General features: G+C 36.5%; 2 protein-coding genes across 2 annotated transcripts; both read right to left on the bottom strand.

Moving 5' to 3' along the window:
* Positions 1-751: 751 nt before the first annotated feature.
* On the bottom strand, positions 752-8,294 carry rab1ba (zRAB1B, member RAS oncogene family a). The gene is made up of 6 exons (XM_026266603.1): positions 8,030-8,294; positions 5,660-5,732; positions 5,395-5,490; positions 5,073-5,168; positions 4,803-4,934; positions 752-3,151 (listed from the first exon to the last, which is right to left on the bottom strand). The coding sequence occupies exons 1-6, from the start codon at positions 8,041-8,043 to the stop codon at positions 2,957-2,959; spliced, it is 606 nt and encodes a 201-aa protein (XP_026122388.1). The 5' UTR covers positions 8,044-8,294; the 3' UTR covers positions 752-2,956.
* Positions 8,295-8,543: 249 nt separating this feature from the next.
* On the bottom strand, positions 8,544-16,992 carry LOC113105513 (hepatocyte growth factor receptor). Its single transcript, XM_026266602.1, has 14 exons — positions 16,252-16,992; positions 16,116-16,177; positions 14,741-15,350; positions 14,002-14,146; positions 13,673-13,770; positions 13,113-13,253; positions 12,838-12,942; positions 12,114-12,194; positions 11,854-11,946; positions 11,135-11,256; positions 10,899-11,008; positions 10,570-10,732; positions 9,434-9,567; positions 8,544-9,060 (listed from the first exon to the last, which is right to left on the bottom strand). The coding sequence occupies exons 1-14, from the start codon at positions 16,322-16,324 to the stop codon at positions 8,850-8,852; spliced, it is 2,148 nt and encodes a 715-aa protein (XP_026122387.1). The 5' UTR covers positions 16,325-16,992; the 3' UTR covers positions 8,544-8,849.
* Positions 16,993-17,058: the final 66 nt, after the last annotated feature.

Below are 17,058 nucleotides of genomic sequence, written 5' to 3'. Positions count from 1 at the left end.
ATATAAACACTTATTATAGGTGCACCCTAGTGATTCAGGACAAGCTAAAAACACAGTTTGGAAAATGGATTCATGGTGTACTCGCTTATTATATACATTTTTCTACATTTTGAACACAAACAAAGTTACGGACCGCAACTCCAATTGGATGTTTTCTTACCGGGAGCGATGGAGTTTCTGCAAATGGCAATAGCACCACTGGGAGGAGCCAGAGGAGCTTGATTTTTTCACAGATTATCTGTCTCATGTTCTACTGTCAGGACCTAATGACAGGTTTAACAAATATGTAAAAAATATATTTTTACAAAAGTTACCTACTGCAGCTTTAATGGGCAAATGATACAAATTTATGACCTGGTCATATTTTACCCAAAACAAAAGAAAATAGTAAAAATGTATTATTTTATGCAAAAAAAAAAAAAAAATGTATGATGTTATATCATGACAACCAGCCACGTTTCATTCACCAATTCTCATTACTATAATGTCTCCAGATGTTGTCTGTAATTCTCATTACATTCTACATTATAGTGTAACAGAGTAATGAGAATCATCCAGTCCAGACAAAATGATTTTTATTATTAAAAGTGACAAATATTTTGTAATTGCCACAGACATGTTCCTGACAGGTTTTGTGCGATTCAACTTTCAAACTGATAAGTCATCAAATTTACAGCAAACACAGGAAGTGATACTTACCTCACCACCCACGCAATATTTCACAACAGAAAAGCAAGCAGGAACAGACATCTTTAAGTCTCATGTTGATCATTTTATTATATATATTTATAATATGTACAGAGAAGAGAAAACAAGATCAAACCCAGCTGTGAAACCGCGCTGGGGTGAGCAAGCAAAGGGCGATAGAGAAAGACTGTGTATATCAGACAGGGAAACTACTAAAGAGGTGCTTGCCATTTTACCATCGCAGTGTCTTTATTCCAAAAATTAGATGTGCAAATGACATGGGTAAAAAGACGAAAATGCTCCATCACATTCCTAAGTAACCACCCCCCACCCCATACCCTTCATCTTTCTGATAACCCCACACATTACCACAAAATTCATAGATCAAAAGACAGCAGACAGTCTGAGAAAACAGAGACCCTTCCGAACACATCCCAAAAAAAGCACTTGTTTAGTGTGTGAATGAGTGCAGGTTTAAATGAGACTTGATTTTCACACAGACGTAACACGGGATCCACGACGGATCGGCTTTAAAATCAAAGGAATGTTCCCAAACGCTTTTGCCCCTTGCCCGTCCCTCCTTCCCAGCCATTGCACACGCACCCATATCCCAGCTACTGCTCCCTCCATCCCAACGCTACCAGTTCACTTACAAAATAGTACGAGCAAATCCAGCACACAATATCAGTGACAAGTATGTGCGGTTATGTCAGCAGATGTAAAACTAGATTACACCGGCTCAGTGCGCGAAAGTGATCTCATATCACGATGGTGAGACTAGTTAAGATCAAGTGATGCACTAATACTAATGAAGTTCACAAACTCTACGTTTTCTAGATCCACGTTGTACATAATAAAACAGCCAGGTCAAAAACACTGTCAACAGACCAATCATTTGCAGTTTTGTTTTTTGTTTGAAAATGCTGATAAGATTGAGTTGCAACCATGTGGAGAAGAGGGCAGGATCCGTAAAAGCCTCTTTGATGACTGAAGGCAACGTCTAAGCGAGCTTCTAGACCTTTAAAGATCCATCTGTAGGTGGATTTGAAAGTGTATGAATATTTCTCATTAAAGAACACGGGAGGTCATATCCGGTCTCATGCGCTGGACCAGTCAATCCCAATAGTCCTAGATGTAACACACAATATTCCCACACAAACACACAGCACACTAAACCAGATCCATGGAGCTACCATGCTTTCATCTGTGGCAAAATTAAGGCTCTTCACAAATATGTAAATATATTTACCATATGTAAATAAATACAGAGCACACACATAATGCATGATGGACCGTTTTTGGCAGCAGCGACCACTATGGATTGGAAGTCTGGCACAATTAAATGGTAAAATGACACAAAATTATAGATCTGAGGAGTCAAACCAAAGCCAAAAACCTGCTGACTGCAGGAAAATACAACCTCGATGTGTCAAGATGGTGTTCATGCATTAATTCTGAATGCACGATTCAAAGTAGCCGAGGTCATTGAAGTAATAGAGGGAACAGTAGCTTTCATCAGCCAGCCTAAAGCCTAGACCCCCAAAATCCACATTATGAACACAAAACATCCCTATCTTCCCCCATTCCCTGACCAGACTATATCAATGACAGCAGTAAGCCTTTGTACAAGCCTTCATTAGAAAAACAAAAACCAACAGAAAAAAAAAGAAAACACAAATCAGTCTTAAAAATCACCATAATAACAATAATATACTAGTAGGATGAGAACAAGTAAAGAATATTGCCGACTTTGTATGCAGTGGACTTCCTGTCGATTCAGCTTCAGAAGCCATGCTTTCGCCCACAAAACCTCATTCAAGTGACGACATGTGAGAATTAGAAATACTAGGAGACGGATTTACGTTCTTAACGCAACCTCGCTAGTTGTTTAAAAGGAGGATTTGAAAATCGCCCCTAGATCTGCTCTCATTTGTTTCTATACATGGACTCATGACTGTACTAAAGCTCCATCATGGACTTTCAGTACAGAGGGCGGGGTTATGGATGTGGGTGGGGTTATTAATGTGCACAGGGAGGAAAAAGGGCTGAGGTGTTTTAAACAAAAGGAAAGGTTAAGGAGAATAAAAACAAAAAAAACTATGGTGTCATGAATGAAGCCGTAAGGCTGTTAGACGTTGGCTCTTAATGCAGTGGTTCCTCCCGTGAGAACGTTTTTTTTTTTTTTGGTGTGTGTGAGAAATGCATTTGAGAGGGACAGGGATGGTTGTGTGTTGGTGTGTATGTGTGTGTGTGTGCACGCTAAGGCTCTTCAACAGCAGCCGCCACCAGACTGCCGCACAGGAGTGCTCTCGATCTTCAGGTTGGGCTTGTCTCCTCCGGTTGTCGCTCCAGGGCCCATGCGCTTCTTAATCTCAGCAGCCATAGTCATGAAGGCCTGCTCCACATTCGTGGCATTCTTGGCGCTCGTCTCAAGGAAGGGGATTGCTAAAGAATCAGCAAATTCCTTTAAGGTAAAAAGAAAAGAGTGAGGCATTTCAAAATGTGTTTTTTTTTTTTATACTGATGTTTTTTTACTGAAGTGTTATAAGTGCCTACAGTCAAAGTGATTTTTAACCCAAGTCTTTATGATTATATCTGGGGGCTGTTTCATAAAATATGCTAAGAGAAGCAGGGATTCAAAAGTCCAAACCCTGACTTGAAATCACCTAAAAAAAATCAATCGGGACTAAAGCGGTTTCATAAACGACAATTTAAATTCACACAATTTTACTAATTGGATCCAGGTTCAATGAGTCAAGATCATGTGATGTCCACAGTGCACACTTGTTCTTACGCAGTCCTAATGTCGATCATGGATCAAATAGATCCACTATGGCAAAAAGCCTATTTGAGACACTGTTTTCTCCACATGTAAATGTTTGAAAGTCATGCAAATATATCCATTTTACTGTCAGGAGTGAGTGGGCGAGGTTTCACGAGTAAAATATACATTCTGCTAAAATATTTGTTGTTGGACATTAACTGTGACACGTAGAATTTTAATTCTACATATAAGTGTATGTTAATGACAGCAGTAACTGTAAATCAAATTTAAGCTGGCTAATACATCCCTACACTAGCTAAAATTTGTTAAATGTGTATTCTTATTATCAGTAAAAATATAGTCTGCTTAATATTATTTATTTTCATTTTTAAGTCATACGCTGCGTTTCTATCCCACTTTTAATGCACATTTTGGCATATCGCATGAAAAAAAAAACGCTGGATGGAAACGGCAAGATGCGTATGCGCACATTTGAGTAGGATAAACTTTTCTTTTTTTGAAAAAAAAAAAATGTGCATAAAGTATGATGGAAACATTTACCAAATAAATTCCCCTATGCACATACAAGGCATTTACTCTAAGGTACAAGTAATTTATATCATGTATGAAAATTATTATATTCAGTGGCTTCTCCTATATTCTTAGTGATATTTAGTGCCACAGTTTACCAGGACGTGACAATTTTGTTCTCTTTGACTCGTTGGATAGAAATGGTACTTTATTTGCAGTTTTTATGCAATATTCCAGTTTTGTGCAAAAGTTTAAATTGAAACATAGATATTGATTTTAACTTTTAATTTAGTGTTTGTAAGGCTTGAAAGAGTAATTTTGCATTGTAATGTTTTAATGTTCTTCTGATAACCATAAAAGGTATAGTTAAAACCAGAGAGAAAGGCTGCATGGCTAGAAACTGCTGATCAACTGAACATGCAAGTTACAACCATTTTAAAATGTTTTTATATATCTTAAAAAAAAAAAAAGGTCATTACATTTTGGGCACAATACATTAAATACAGTTGGCTGTAGCCTATGTGTTTATTAAGTCTAAATCAATGCACTTAGAACAAGCTTCACATTTGTATGTATCATTCATGTCCAGGAATATCAAAATGGTGCAAGGCCGTTTAAACATTAAGTTAAGGTTTATTCAAATCTCTAACCCTTAGCATGTGCTGCAGTATTTGTAGGGGTAAGTGCTTTATTTCGCTACCAATGTCACAAAAATGGCAATTGGGCTTGAAAAGTCCACTAGTTTTGATAAAAAAGGGAACAGAGATTTTAAATCAAAAACTAATACAGATTAGATTCGTCTATTTTGACATATCAGTACCTTGGCTGTTGTGTAGTCCACTACTTTCTTGGTGGTAAGGTCACATTTGTTCCCCACCAGCAGCTTATTAACGTTCTCGCTTGCGTAGCGATCTATTTCCTGTAGCCACTGTTTAACATTGTTATATGATTCCTTAAGAGAAAGCAGGGAACAGAGAACAACTCTTAATTTCAACATTTCATGTGATAAATCTGCATAAAAAGCAGTGTCAAACTGTGCTTTGTTAAATTAAAATAAAACTAGGGAGGAGAATTGCTCATGATGTCTCACCTGATCCGTGACATCATAAACCACAATGATACCGTGAGCCCCTCGGTAGTAACTGGAGGTGATGGTTCGAAATCTTTCTTGCCCTGCAGTGTCCCACTATGAGAAAGAAAAAGAAAGAAACAAAGTAATATCAAACTATGCATGTTTCTAATAAAGCTTTGGCCCCCTTTTCACATGTACAGTGTAATGAGTTACTAGATTCATCTACTGTCCCAAGAAAGCAGGTCATCATCATCATAAGCTGGTGTGCATACTAGACACTGTCATGCTATCATAGAAAGTGTGAAAAATGAGCGTTATGAGATAGAATGAATAGACTTACAATCTGTAGCTTAATGGTTTTGCCATCAAGTTCAATGGTGCGGATCTTGAAGTCCACACCTATGGTGCTGATGTAGCTCTCAGTGTATGTGTCATCCTGCAGGAGCCAAGACAAACAGAAGAGAGAATGTGTGGATATATTACATCTAATATAAAATACATACAGTCAATTCTATATCATTTGCAGACTGCATGTTTTCAGTTGATTTTTAATTCATGTTTATGAGCAGAAGCTGACAAAGCAACCCATCTGTGCCTGTACTCACAGCAAATCTCAACAGCAGACACGACTTCCCGACTCCAGAGTCACCGATGAGGAGCAGTTTGAACAGGTAGTCACTAAAATGAACAACAGTAATACGTTAAATAGACCAACATCAATAGATTTCAGTTTGGAAGATCCATTTAAAATCTTATGACATTTACAAGTCAAAAGGGTTACTAAAACATTTTAAAAATCTAAAGATGTAGAACTCCATTCAGTCTTATACTATTCATATTTTGAATTACGTTTATTTGTTATATTTTTCATTTTAGTTTGTTTTCATAATTCTGTAATGCCTTTTTCACTAAAAGGAAACAAATATATTAAAATACATCAACATGATCGTATTTCAGTTTTGAATATAAATTGTTTATTAAATGGTTTATTCAAATGAAATAAAACCAAGTTTTATTTTATTATTCCATACAGTGTTATGTGAGTATTACTGATATACTACTACAGTATTTATTATTATTATTTCTATTTATTTCAACTCATTAGTTACATTTCTATTCGTTATATGTATTTAACATTTATGCACTTATGTACTGCGCCTTACAGTGCATTCAGGCTATTTTTTTTAAATTGGGAATCGAACCCACAACATTTTGCGCTGCTAAAGCAATGCTCTACCACTGAGCCACAGGAACAGGAATTTCAGTTTATTTATTTATTTTTTTACTTTATCCAAGCTTCATTTAAATTAACAAAGGCTTTTTTTAATACTTTTAGTTTTAATTTACAATGACAACACTGCTACAGTAGTTACTTTAGTGATGATAAGCATACAATATGCTAGGATATTGTAATTCATGTGGTCTAAAATAGTTTGGCTCATGGGAACATAAGTGTCTCTTTGTACACAGTAAGACCAACAACAAAGATGCTTGGACTGTAAAGAGTTTGGTGTGCATACTGATTGTAGGAATGGTGTTAGTCATCTTATGTTAAAATATCAATGACACTGCATTAAAGTCTTGAACTAATCATACAGCACATCACATTGGGTTATCATATAGGTTAAACTGGCCTCAGTATTGTGAAAATGTTACAAGTAAACAAGTTGCAAAATCAACTGCCATTTTCAAAAACCAACAGTGAGGAATCTGGTTCACACTGATGGTAAAGTAGGTTCAAAACAAAATCAGCATAAACAAAGTATCCCCTGACACCAGCTCCAAATACAGCTGAGCCAATCTGATTCCAGCGATGACTGTCTCAACGACGGTCTATTCTGGTTTCTGAATTCAAGTACTAACATTAGACTGAGAAATGTTGCATCACACAACAGTTGTGAAGCAACCGTGACTCTCAGCAGGCTAATGACACACAGAGAGCTTGCATGTGTCAAGAGAAAACCAAGACGTGTTATACCCTCAAACAATAATCTCAAACAAGCAAAGCCTTTCAGTGTTCAGTTATCGGTTTTAACAAGGACATTTCAGTCGAACACTTTTTTTGCAATTAAAACAACACCATAAATTGGATATAAGTGGGTCAGTCAAAGGCCACAATGCTGATACAAATATTTTAGTTAATTTAATTAAGGATGAACACTTACAAACTGACATTTGAAAGTGTATAACTTCGCCTTTTACAACACAGAAAGGAAGTGAAATCTGTTTGAGCTAACTGACCAGGTCTGGCATATCAACATTGGCTCAATGGTAAGAGTTTGGGGCGGGACTACCTGTTTAACTGACCAATGGCAAACAGGGAAGAGTTTGAAACATGGTTGGTTTTTTTTGTTGCCAGTGAAATAGATGAACATTACAAATAATCTAATTGATAAACTAAAGACGTCTGTATGTAAGCAGACCTGTAAGCTGACTGCATGCTACTAAGAAAACACAATTAATGCGAAGCTTCTCCTCCTCACGACCTCTTCCAGCTGTAAAACTGACTTGCTATTCACAGGCCTAATAAAAACCACATGACACTTGAATGCCTCGCAATGACAAGCTCGTACGTGGCTCAAAAAACTGTTTGCGTGCATTTAAAGGGCTAACATGCATGATCCATTTTGACAGCTCGATTTGGCCTGGCGTTCGTAAACTTATGACGTCACTCCGTCGCAACGCAACACACCAAGATGACGTCACGCAATACGGCAAATGCTAAAATTACGTGCTATAAACACTAAATGACGACAGTTATTAGTACAGTAGCGACAATACTGCTCGTAAGAGTCAACCCCCGTCTAAATAAAGGCTGAATGAGCAAATATCCTTTGAATTCGCCGTAAGTTCCGGACGTTGTTAGCCGTTGAGGCTAGACAAAGCTAACGTACCGTTCCTCACACTGACGCTTCGTGACTAACGTTATACAAACACTGACATCCGCAACACTAGTCTAACCGACAAATACTCACTATTCTGGATTCATGGCGTGTTTGTGTCGTTGCCTTCGGGTTCAGCAGGAGATCGGACTCGTTTCGATAATGATGAAGAGGATGACTTGTAACGTTAGGTCTGGAATAACGAGGCACTGGGGCAGCGTTCTCCGATCACACCTCAACACTGTCTTGTCGTCGGATTCAGTCACTTGACGGACATTACTGACCATGTAACTCAAAACACTGTTATTTTGTTCTGCTTTTCTTCCTTCCTTCCGATCTGCCCCTCGCTCGAAGTACAAGATGGCTGCGCAGGTGCGGCAGTGACATCAGATGACGTGGCATCACGGACCGATCTCACAGACACAAGCCAGAGATTCAGCTGATCAAGTGAGCTTTTCAACTAATGATTATATATATGGATATTTTACACATATATTATTGCATAAAGCAAAATGGCACATCAGATCATAAAAAAATTTATTCCACTGACAAACAATTCCACAGTTTTTGCTTTTTCGTGTTTATTCATGTCTTATATATATATAGGCTACAGTGTAGAAGAAAAGTAGAAAAATAAAAATATGAATCACAATACTGTATATGTATAAACATAATATATGTTTTGATAAATGTGAATTCTTATATGTACTTCTAGCAATGTTTACTTTTATGTCATTTCTGAAACCGAAATCTCACCATAATGCTTAAAAAAAAAAATGTGTTAATAAATGCATATTGTGGACTACATTCTCATATTAGATTGTAATGCACAGCAGGTCTTCCTCCTCTTCCCTCACGAGTCTAGTAAAGAACAAAGCCGCCCACTGGTTTAGGCAGGTATAGTACATGTGGTTTACATCATCCTCTCCCCCTCAGGCTCCAGGGTCTCTGTGCTCTCCTGGTGATCACTGGCTGCCTTCAGACCCAGGTTGATGTAGTGACCCTCATCGCTGGCCTCCAGGGCCGGAAGCTCAGACAGAAGTGCTTTGAGGCTCTGGCCCAGCTCTCCAAATCCTGGCCTCTGAGAGGGATCTCTGTGCCAGCAGCTCAACATAAGCTCATATCTGACAGAGGAAGAGTCAAAGGAAAATAGAGAAGGAGAGCAGCAATGAGAGAACACAAAAAAGCACTAGACCGAATCATCTTCCAGAACTGTAGTTTAAAAACCCCTCTTGCCATTTACACTTCTAAAACATACACAAAACATTATCATATACAATGATTTATAATTCAGCTGATTATGCACATTACTGCCGTGACTCATGAGGATTCTAAAAACAGACCTAAACTTCTGCTACTGATTTCATTAGTCTTGCAATAGACAGGTCTTGATAAAGGCTTAGTCACAGATTCCTGATAAAACAGAATTTTCTATAAATAATCATTCAGTTTTCTCAGTGCTACTTTTTGGGATGCTTTGATGAAAAATGTGCTTACAGTTTACTGTCATTGTCTCCTTGTTTGAGACGGTGTCCGTTTTCCAGGAAGTGTAGGAGCTCATGGCCAGAGATACCTGGATAAGGCACCTTCCCTCTGGATGTGATCTCCCACATGGTTATTCCAAAAGACCACTGAGAGACATAAGGTATAAATATTTTTGGTGGGTAAATGCTATTAAAAAAACGTATATATAACGTATATATAAACCCATATATATAAACACACACACACACACAAACCAGTATATATCAACAAAACTTAACACCCTCATGACATTCAAAATGTACGTGAGTTTGTTTCTCTATCAGATCTGATTTGGAGAATTTATCATTGCATCACAGTTGGGTGCCGTCAGAATGAGAGTCACCGATACTATTTAAGCTGAACTGAGCTGGATGATGACATCACTGAATTCAATGATGAACTGCCTTTTTGCATTATTGACAAACTATTTTATTATTTAATACTGTTCAATTGCTTTGATACAATCTATGTTGTTAAAAGCGCTTTATAAATAAAAGTGACTTGATTTGAGAAAAACATCACAATAATCCACAATCTATCTACACAACAGTCCATCAACAAACATCTTTTGAAGTGAAAAGCAGCATATTTGTAAAACACTTCTCTCCGGATTCAGATAAGACTTTTTACTGGAGAAAGCAATATTACAGATAGAGAACTCAGTACCGATTATTAGAAGTTGAAAATGTCTCAATGATTTGCTTCTTACAAACATGCTGTTTTCCACTCAAAGGAATGTTAACTGATGGATTGGAGGTCATTGATTACTTGACTCTCATTCTGACGGCACCCATTCACTGTAGAGCATCCATTGGTTTTCATTTTTGAGTGAACTATTCCTTCACTGCAAAACACTAAATAAAAAATAAAAAACAATTTTTATTATTATTTAATTTTCAGTAAGATTGTGAGAATCGGCGTCAGAAATGTCCTCAATGTTCTATACAGGGGGAAAAAATTCTTCTGATTCTTCAGTTGTTCAGCTTGTAATATGATACAAAGAAACTATTTCACTCATTTCTAAATTAGACACACACACACAAAGCAGTGATCAATTTTAAAACAAAGCGCTCTATTAATAATTCATTAGAAGCATAAATAGGACTGACCACATCACTCTTGGTGGTGAATAAGAAGTCAGACAGACTCTCTATAGCCATCCACCTCACAGGCATGTTAACATCCATATTCTTCTGCCTATAGTAGTTACTGGAATAGATGTTCTTAGACAGACCAAAGTCAGCCACACAGACATGCAGATCATCCCCCAACCTGTGAAAGCCAAACTAGGTGTGTGAATCCAGCACTGGGTAAGTATGGGGGAAAAACATTTTATTCAACATTAGGCGTGGCTTCTTCTCAAGACAATGCAAGTATTAGCAGGACATTATTGTGTAATGTGTGTAATGTGCTCTCTGCTGCCATCCTGTGGACTCACATGCAATTGCGGGCAGCCAGGTCCCTGTGTAAGAAACCCTGCAGGCTGAGATACTCCATTCCTGCAGCAATGTCAATCATGAAACCCAGAAGACTCTGATAAGGCACAAACTGGAGAGAAGGAACCATTTTTGTATATAATCAGCTGTGTGGTTATTTGAACCAACCCTTTAGGTAAGACAAGAGTATAAAGAAGGAGAAGTCCTCAAGCAGGTGTTGTACACATGTGAGACTGACCATGGGAATATCACCGTAGCGGCTCGCTTTGAGGAAGCTGTGTAGATCTCCATGCTTCATGAAGGGAAGAATAACAAGCGGTGTGTGGATGGAGGACCCCGGGTCCCGCTCCAGTGCGACCCCTGGTGGACATAAACAACCTTATCTGTCAGTAGCATAATACATTTAAATAATACAGTAAGAATTACTTATGCAATATCAAGCAAAATAGACTGTTTTTTTTTGGACAGGTAAAATTAATAGAAGCAGATGACACTGGAAGTCTATTATAGGTTATACAATCAATCTATAAATCATTTCCATTGTAGCTGCACTGCTCCTTTAAAGGAATCACTAAATAATGCATGACCTTGACTGGCTGATAAACATCATAGCATTGGACAGATGCCAATTACATTATTACTCATTACAGTTGCTATGATCCGTAACAGAATCCCCACCACCACCCATAATTATTTAGGTCAAAGAGAAGCAGGAGGTAAAAGTCAAGCGTATCCCACTGTTAATGTGCAGCTACAGGCATCACCAGAGGAACGTGTGGAAGTTCACACTTTGCCCTTGGACAGGACTATACAGGCCACAGATGCTCAGTTGCCATGGAAACGTCTGTGCCCTTTGAAATCAGGTTATCCCAAATATCCCACTCCAACTACGTATAAATTATAGATTTTAGCCTAGATTTCAAGCATGAAATAATCTTTCATTAAGGAGAGACATACCAAGCAATTTCACAACATTCACATGATCAAAATGCTTCATAATTTCTGCTTCCTTAAGGAAGGACTCCAGATCTTCTTTACTGTGGACTGCACCTGATTTGACAGAAATGATTAATGACATGACAGCAAGAAAGAGGCTGATTTCATTTATTGTGTAAACTGCATTGTCTCAAGCTTGTACTTAATTCTAAATTAAGATCATACTTTTTTACTTATTATCCGAATTATCACTTGCTCGTTGCATTATGCACGCTATATACCTTTCAAGGTTTTCACTGCCACTCTGATATCTTGTCCTTTCTGAGGGGAAAATATACCTTCATAGACGGCCCCAAATTCTCCTACAGATGGAAAAAATCCAGTATAAGAATCCGTTTGCAGATTGCAAAATGACAATCAAAATACTGTTTTCAATCAAATTATTCCTTATTCAAATATTCCTTTTTTAAAATGCAGCCTTATTCCAAAAAAAAAAAAAAAAGTTGGGCTTTTTTGTCAAGAATCTGTGATGTTAATTCACTTTAACCTTTATTTAACTGAAAAAAGTACAAAGAAAGGATTTCCAATGCTTTCACTGACCAACTTAATTATATTTTGAAAATATAAACAAATTTTTGTTTTGATTTATTTTAGATTTTGTGGTTGAAACTTCACTTCATTTTATTTTCTATATGCATACTGAAATGAAATACTAAATATTGTTTATATACTATATATTTATACACATTTACATAAACGTTTCTCTTTGTTATAAAAATAAAAAAATATATATATTTTTTTTTTGTCAAAGCAAATGTATTTTTGATTAAAAAAAATTTGAATGTGGATTTATTTTATTTATTTATTTATTTATTTTTGCATAAATAATAAATACTATATATAATAATGGATGCATTTCAACCTGTTCAAAAGTGTGTTTTTATGTCGGTGCAGAAAAATGTACAAAACCCAGAAAAAGAGATCAGGGTGAGAGTTTGTCTATACCTTTCCCAAGCTTTTGGCCCATTGTCAGCTTTGTCCGTTCCACCATCACATCTCTAAGATCACACAGCAGCCTATCACTCATTCCTTCCAGCACCTCAACTGATCCTGACACAGGAAGACAGACACACAGGAAAAACATTTTTGACACTATTTTAATATTTCTATTGAGTATTATGATTGTTGGTAACACACTTGGTATGAGTCAGTGCTGTCGGAAATTTGAATGCGTAGATGACAGGAATGAATTGCAAAAGTGACTTCTCACTCAAACATACTTGTGGATTCCAGCTGAGGTCGGTCAGTATGCAGCTGTACATATCCATTATCACGCAGAGACACTTCACCTACAAGTGCTGTACTTCTGGTAGGAAAAGGCCTATTTTCACCAATCTGATCACAGCTGCTCATCCTACAAGCTGAATGAAAATCATCATTTTAACTGTGTTCACACAACTGGACTGTGATCTTGATGAGCTGTTATTGGGATTTGCAAGACCCCAAATTATAGAAATCCATCCACATTCATTTTATGGCTTTATAGTTTACTTTAAAATGTAAATATATATATATTTTTTTCTATGTCTATTTCTCTATGATATAGGAGAAAATATAGAAGCCTGTTTCCAAAGCATGACAAATTGATTAAAATGGTGATCTCACAATAAGGCTTTTCTGAGTGCAATTCTTACTTGTTTTCTAGCAATTCTGAGCAAAAATAAAATAAAAATTTGAGATGTATAAACTCAGAATTGTGAGACTGTAACTCACAACTGAGTTTATAACATGCATTTCTGAGAAGAAAAGCATAAACTGGTGAAAACAGAAGCAGACTCACTGCTGACTGGCTCCGGGTGAACGGTGTAAACTTGTTCTTGAGAGCGTCGATATCGAGTCACACCAGATATGGATAAGGGCTCTGTTTCTTGACCTTCACTGAATACATACACACAAAGCAGTAAACAATATATTTTATGCAGTAAATATATATTCACTTGCCCTAAACAGAAAAAAAAATCCATTGCCATGCTAAAATGTTATACAAATTTAAATGAAAATGTTATGCACTGACAATTATTCCAGAGATTTTGAAGAACCAAGACTTATTTATGTTGGACAAGCATGCAAATGCATAAACATTACAATTTTCAAATACAATATGTTTACCTGAGCTTGTGACTCCTTACAAAGATGAACACAACAGCAATGAGAATGAGAAGAACCATAAGAGAACACACTAGACCAGCAGAGAGTCCCAGGCTGGAATCAGCTGTGGTGTCAGCAGGGGACAACAGGCTGACTGGAGGGCTTACTGAAACATACAACACAACATACAGTTTAAGCACTGTATACAGTATAACACAAAAACTAACACCACATTTGAAGGACAATATCAGTCAGTAGAGCTTTTCTGTGCAAAAATCCTTTCAATGATGTCATGCTACGATGCTCTGTGGTTTTACTATGATATAAAAAGCTGCATATGAGAAGGATTTCTAAAGCATCATGTGACAGTGAAGACTTATATTATCTTATATTAACACTGAAGAATCATTTTATCTTTATCTATCGTGTATATTTATTTACTTATATTACAAATAAGTATATTTGTAGCAATAGCCAAAAAAACGTTGTATGGATATTTTGTAAATTTCCTACAGTAAATATATCAAAACTTAATTTTTGATTAGTACCATGCATTGCTGAGAACTTCATTTGGACAAATTTAAAGGCAATTTTCTCACTATTTAGATTTGTTGTACCCTCAGATTCCAGATTTTCAAGTAGTTGTATCTCAGTCTAATATTGTCCGATCCTAACAAACCATACATTAACGAAAAGCTTATTTATTCAGGTTTCAGATGATGAAAACTTGTCATTTAAGACATATATTACATTGTCTCACCTTCTGAACAGTTTCCGTCTGTCTGGTATCCTGTTTCACAGACACATGACCCCTGCGGTGGACCCCACGTCCCATTTGTTTTACATTCCCTCATTGGGGTGCTGATCTCCACAGAACCGTTAACACAAGCTCCTCTCCCCAACCCTCCTGCTGCTGTTTCCTCAAATTTTGTTTGGTTCCAAACAAATGCTGGGCATTTTAGGAAGAACACCTGGATTGAAGCAATAAAAGTGCACTTGCTGCTGTGGCTAAATCCCAGGAAAAAACCCTTCTTAGAGATCTTTCCCAATTTAAGGTCCTCAGCATGGATCAGGTGCTCATCCTGAGGGACAGCATCAGGAAACGGATTATGGACTGCGATCTCGAAAACAGCTTGAATTTTGGGTTTTCTATAGTACTGATCGTGCATTTGGTCCGATTCTCGCACATAGATATGAAGAGGCTCCTGGTCCGCTTGGGCAAAACTTAGGTGCAGAAAAAGCTCATGGGCATCTTGTTTGGGGATCCATTTGGTCCACAGTGTTTTGTGATCATTATCCAAACCTGGGTTACAAGCTTGATAGACAGAGTGTGTATAGTCTTTTCCAAGCTTCATTTTTGTTTCATTCCACTTAAATCGACCAAAAGAGAAGCAAATCATTATTTTGATTTCATTATTCAATTCTTAATTATTTAACATTGACCAGTATTAAACAATACATCTGTTATCGGTTTTATTAGTTTATTATCTGTATAAAATGATCAATAATTATCAGCATGAATACTTTTTTATAATTTTTATTTAGCAAGAAAATTACATTCAAAACATTTATAATGTAATAAAACATGGCAATATTGTAATGTTATACATAAATGCTGTTCTTTTGAACTTTCTGTTCATCAAAGAATCCTGAAATAAAAAGGTTTCCACATTAAATTAAGCAGCACAACTGTTCAACGTTTTTCAGCACTATCAGCATATTAGAATGATTTCTGAAGAATCATGTGACACCGAAGACATTTTAAAATATTAATTAAAAATTAAGGCTACATTTCGTTTTTTTTTTTTTTTTTTTAAATATCACTTTTACCATATATATATACATATATATGAGAAACTTCCTTCAGAAACGTTTGAAATATATATACTATATTTATGTACAGTTAAAAATTATTCATAAAAATGTAACATGCATTTATAAAAAAACAGCCTATTCCGGGAAATGGATGAATATGAATGTGGTTTTTTGTTTTTTTTTGTAAATAAAAAAAGTAAATGTGTAGCCTATTATAAAAACAGGCTTTCTTCTTAAAAGTCATTGTTTGAGGAACACAAAACCCAGACCTTTATGGAATTAGGCGAATAGATAACATAGAAACTGTGTAAGCTACTTACAGCGTTTGATGGGGAGAATGTCCATTGTAGCCAAGGCTGTTTGCTTGAATCAAATATTTCTTCTACAAAGAAACGCACTTTTATAGAGGCTGATTACAATGACTTAATATCCCATAACATATCCTCCGAGTCTTACCTCTGATTGGTGTTAGCTCTACGGATGCATCAGCGGAGACAGTCCATGAAATGAATAATACAAAATAAAACATATTGAAGAAAGGTTCCTTTAGTCCGACAGAAATAAAAGTTTTCACTATTACTTCCGATTCCACTTCAAACTTCAGCAGTCCTTAGCGATAGTTTCGTTTCTTTCCCCCCTATTTTAAACGCCAGTAGAACTTAATATCACTAATAATGTTTTATATGTCTTTCTTCGATTGTAGTCCAGCGTCAAGCGGAATAACTCGAGGCCTGTTTGGTGAACAAATCCCTGCTTTCTATGAACTTTAAAATGTTTATCAGGTATTCGGTCAGTGACTGTCAGAAAGAAGAAGAGAGAAAGGGGAAAAGCGCACTTTAATAGTCTAGTTTTTGTTCCATTAGGAAGCATATCTGTGTAAGCAGTGCTTCTTTTGTAGAAAAGTTGTGCAAGACTGTGGTATATATGGAATTTTTGAGAAATGGTTATGTGCTGATGTTTCCATTTAATAGGGAAGTGAACCATACAACCATCAATAAAAAATATAATATCTAACAATTAGCCTTTATTATTTGATAAAAAATGTTTTATAGCCTTTTACAAAAAAAAAAAAAATGGCTAAAGTTCTATATAAACACTTCAAGGAACATTTCTTTTAATAAAACAAACAAACAAACAAACAAACATTTTTCCCCCATGCTTTACACAACCCTCAACACACTCCCTACAACTCCCTTGTTGGTAGAGAAATGATTATGTGTGTGTGCATCTGCATTTATGCTTGCTTGACATAAGACACATGGC

This window comes from Carassius auratus, chromosome 7 (assembly GCF_003368295.1).
Source record: "Carassius auratus strain Wakin chromosome 7, ASM336829v1, whole genome shotgun sequence".
Classification (NCBI taxonomy): Eukaryota; Metazoa; Chordata; class Actinopteri; order Cypriniformes; family Cyprinidae; genus Carassius; species Carassius auratus.
Note: the sequence above shows the minus strand (reverse complement) of the source record. Positions and strands in the feature narration are given on the sequence as shown.

Coding starts and splice junctions, on each gene's coding strand:
- LOC113105513 (XM_026266602.1), bottom strand. CDS start 16,324: ATGTTTTATTTTGTATTATTCATTTCATGGACTGTCTCCGCTGATGCA. Junction 15,351..16,115: donor CATTCTCCCCATCAAACGCT/GTAAGTAGCTTA, acceptor GGTCGATTTAAG/TGGAATGAAACAAAAATGAA. Junction 14,147..14,740: donor AGACGGAAACTGTTCAGAAG/GTGAGACAATGT, acceptor TGTATGTTTCAG/TAAGCCCTCCAGTCAGCCTG.
- rab1ba (XM_026266603.1), bottom strand. Junction 5,491..5,659: donor GTCTGCTGTTGAGATTTGCT/GTGAGTACAGGC, acceptor TGGCTCCTGCAG/GATGACACATACACTGAGAG. Junction 5,169..5,394: donor AAACCATTAAGCTACAGATT/GTAAGTCTATTC, acceptor TCTTTCTCATAG/TGGGACACTGCAGGGCAAGA.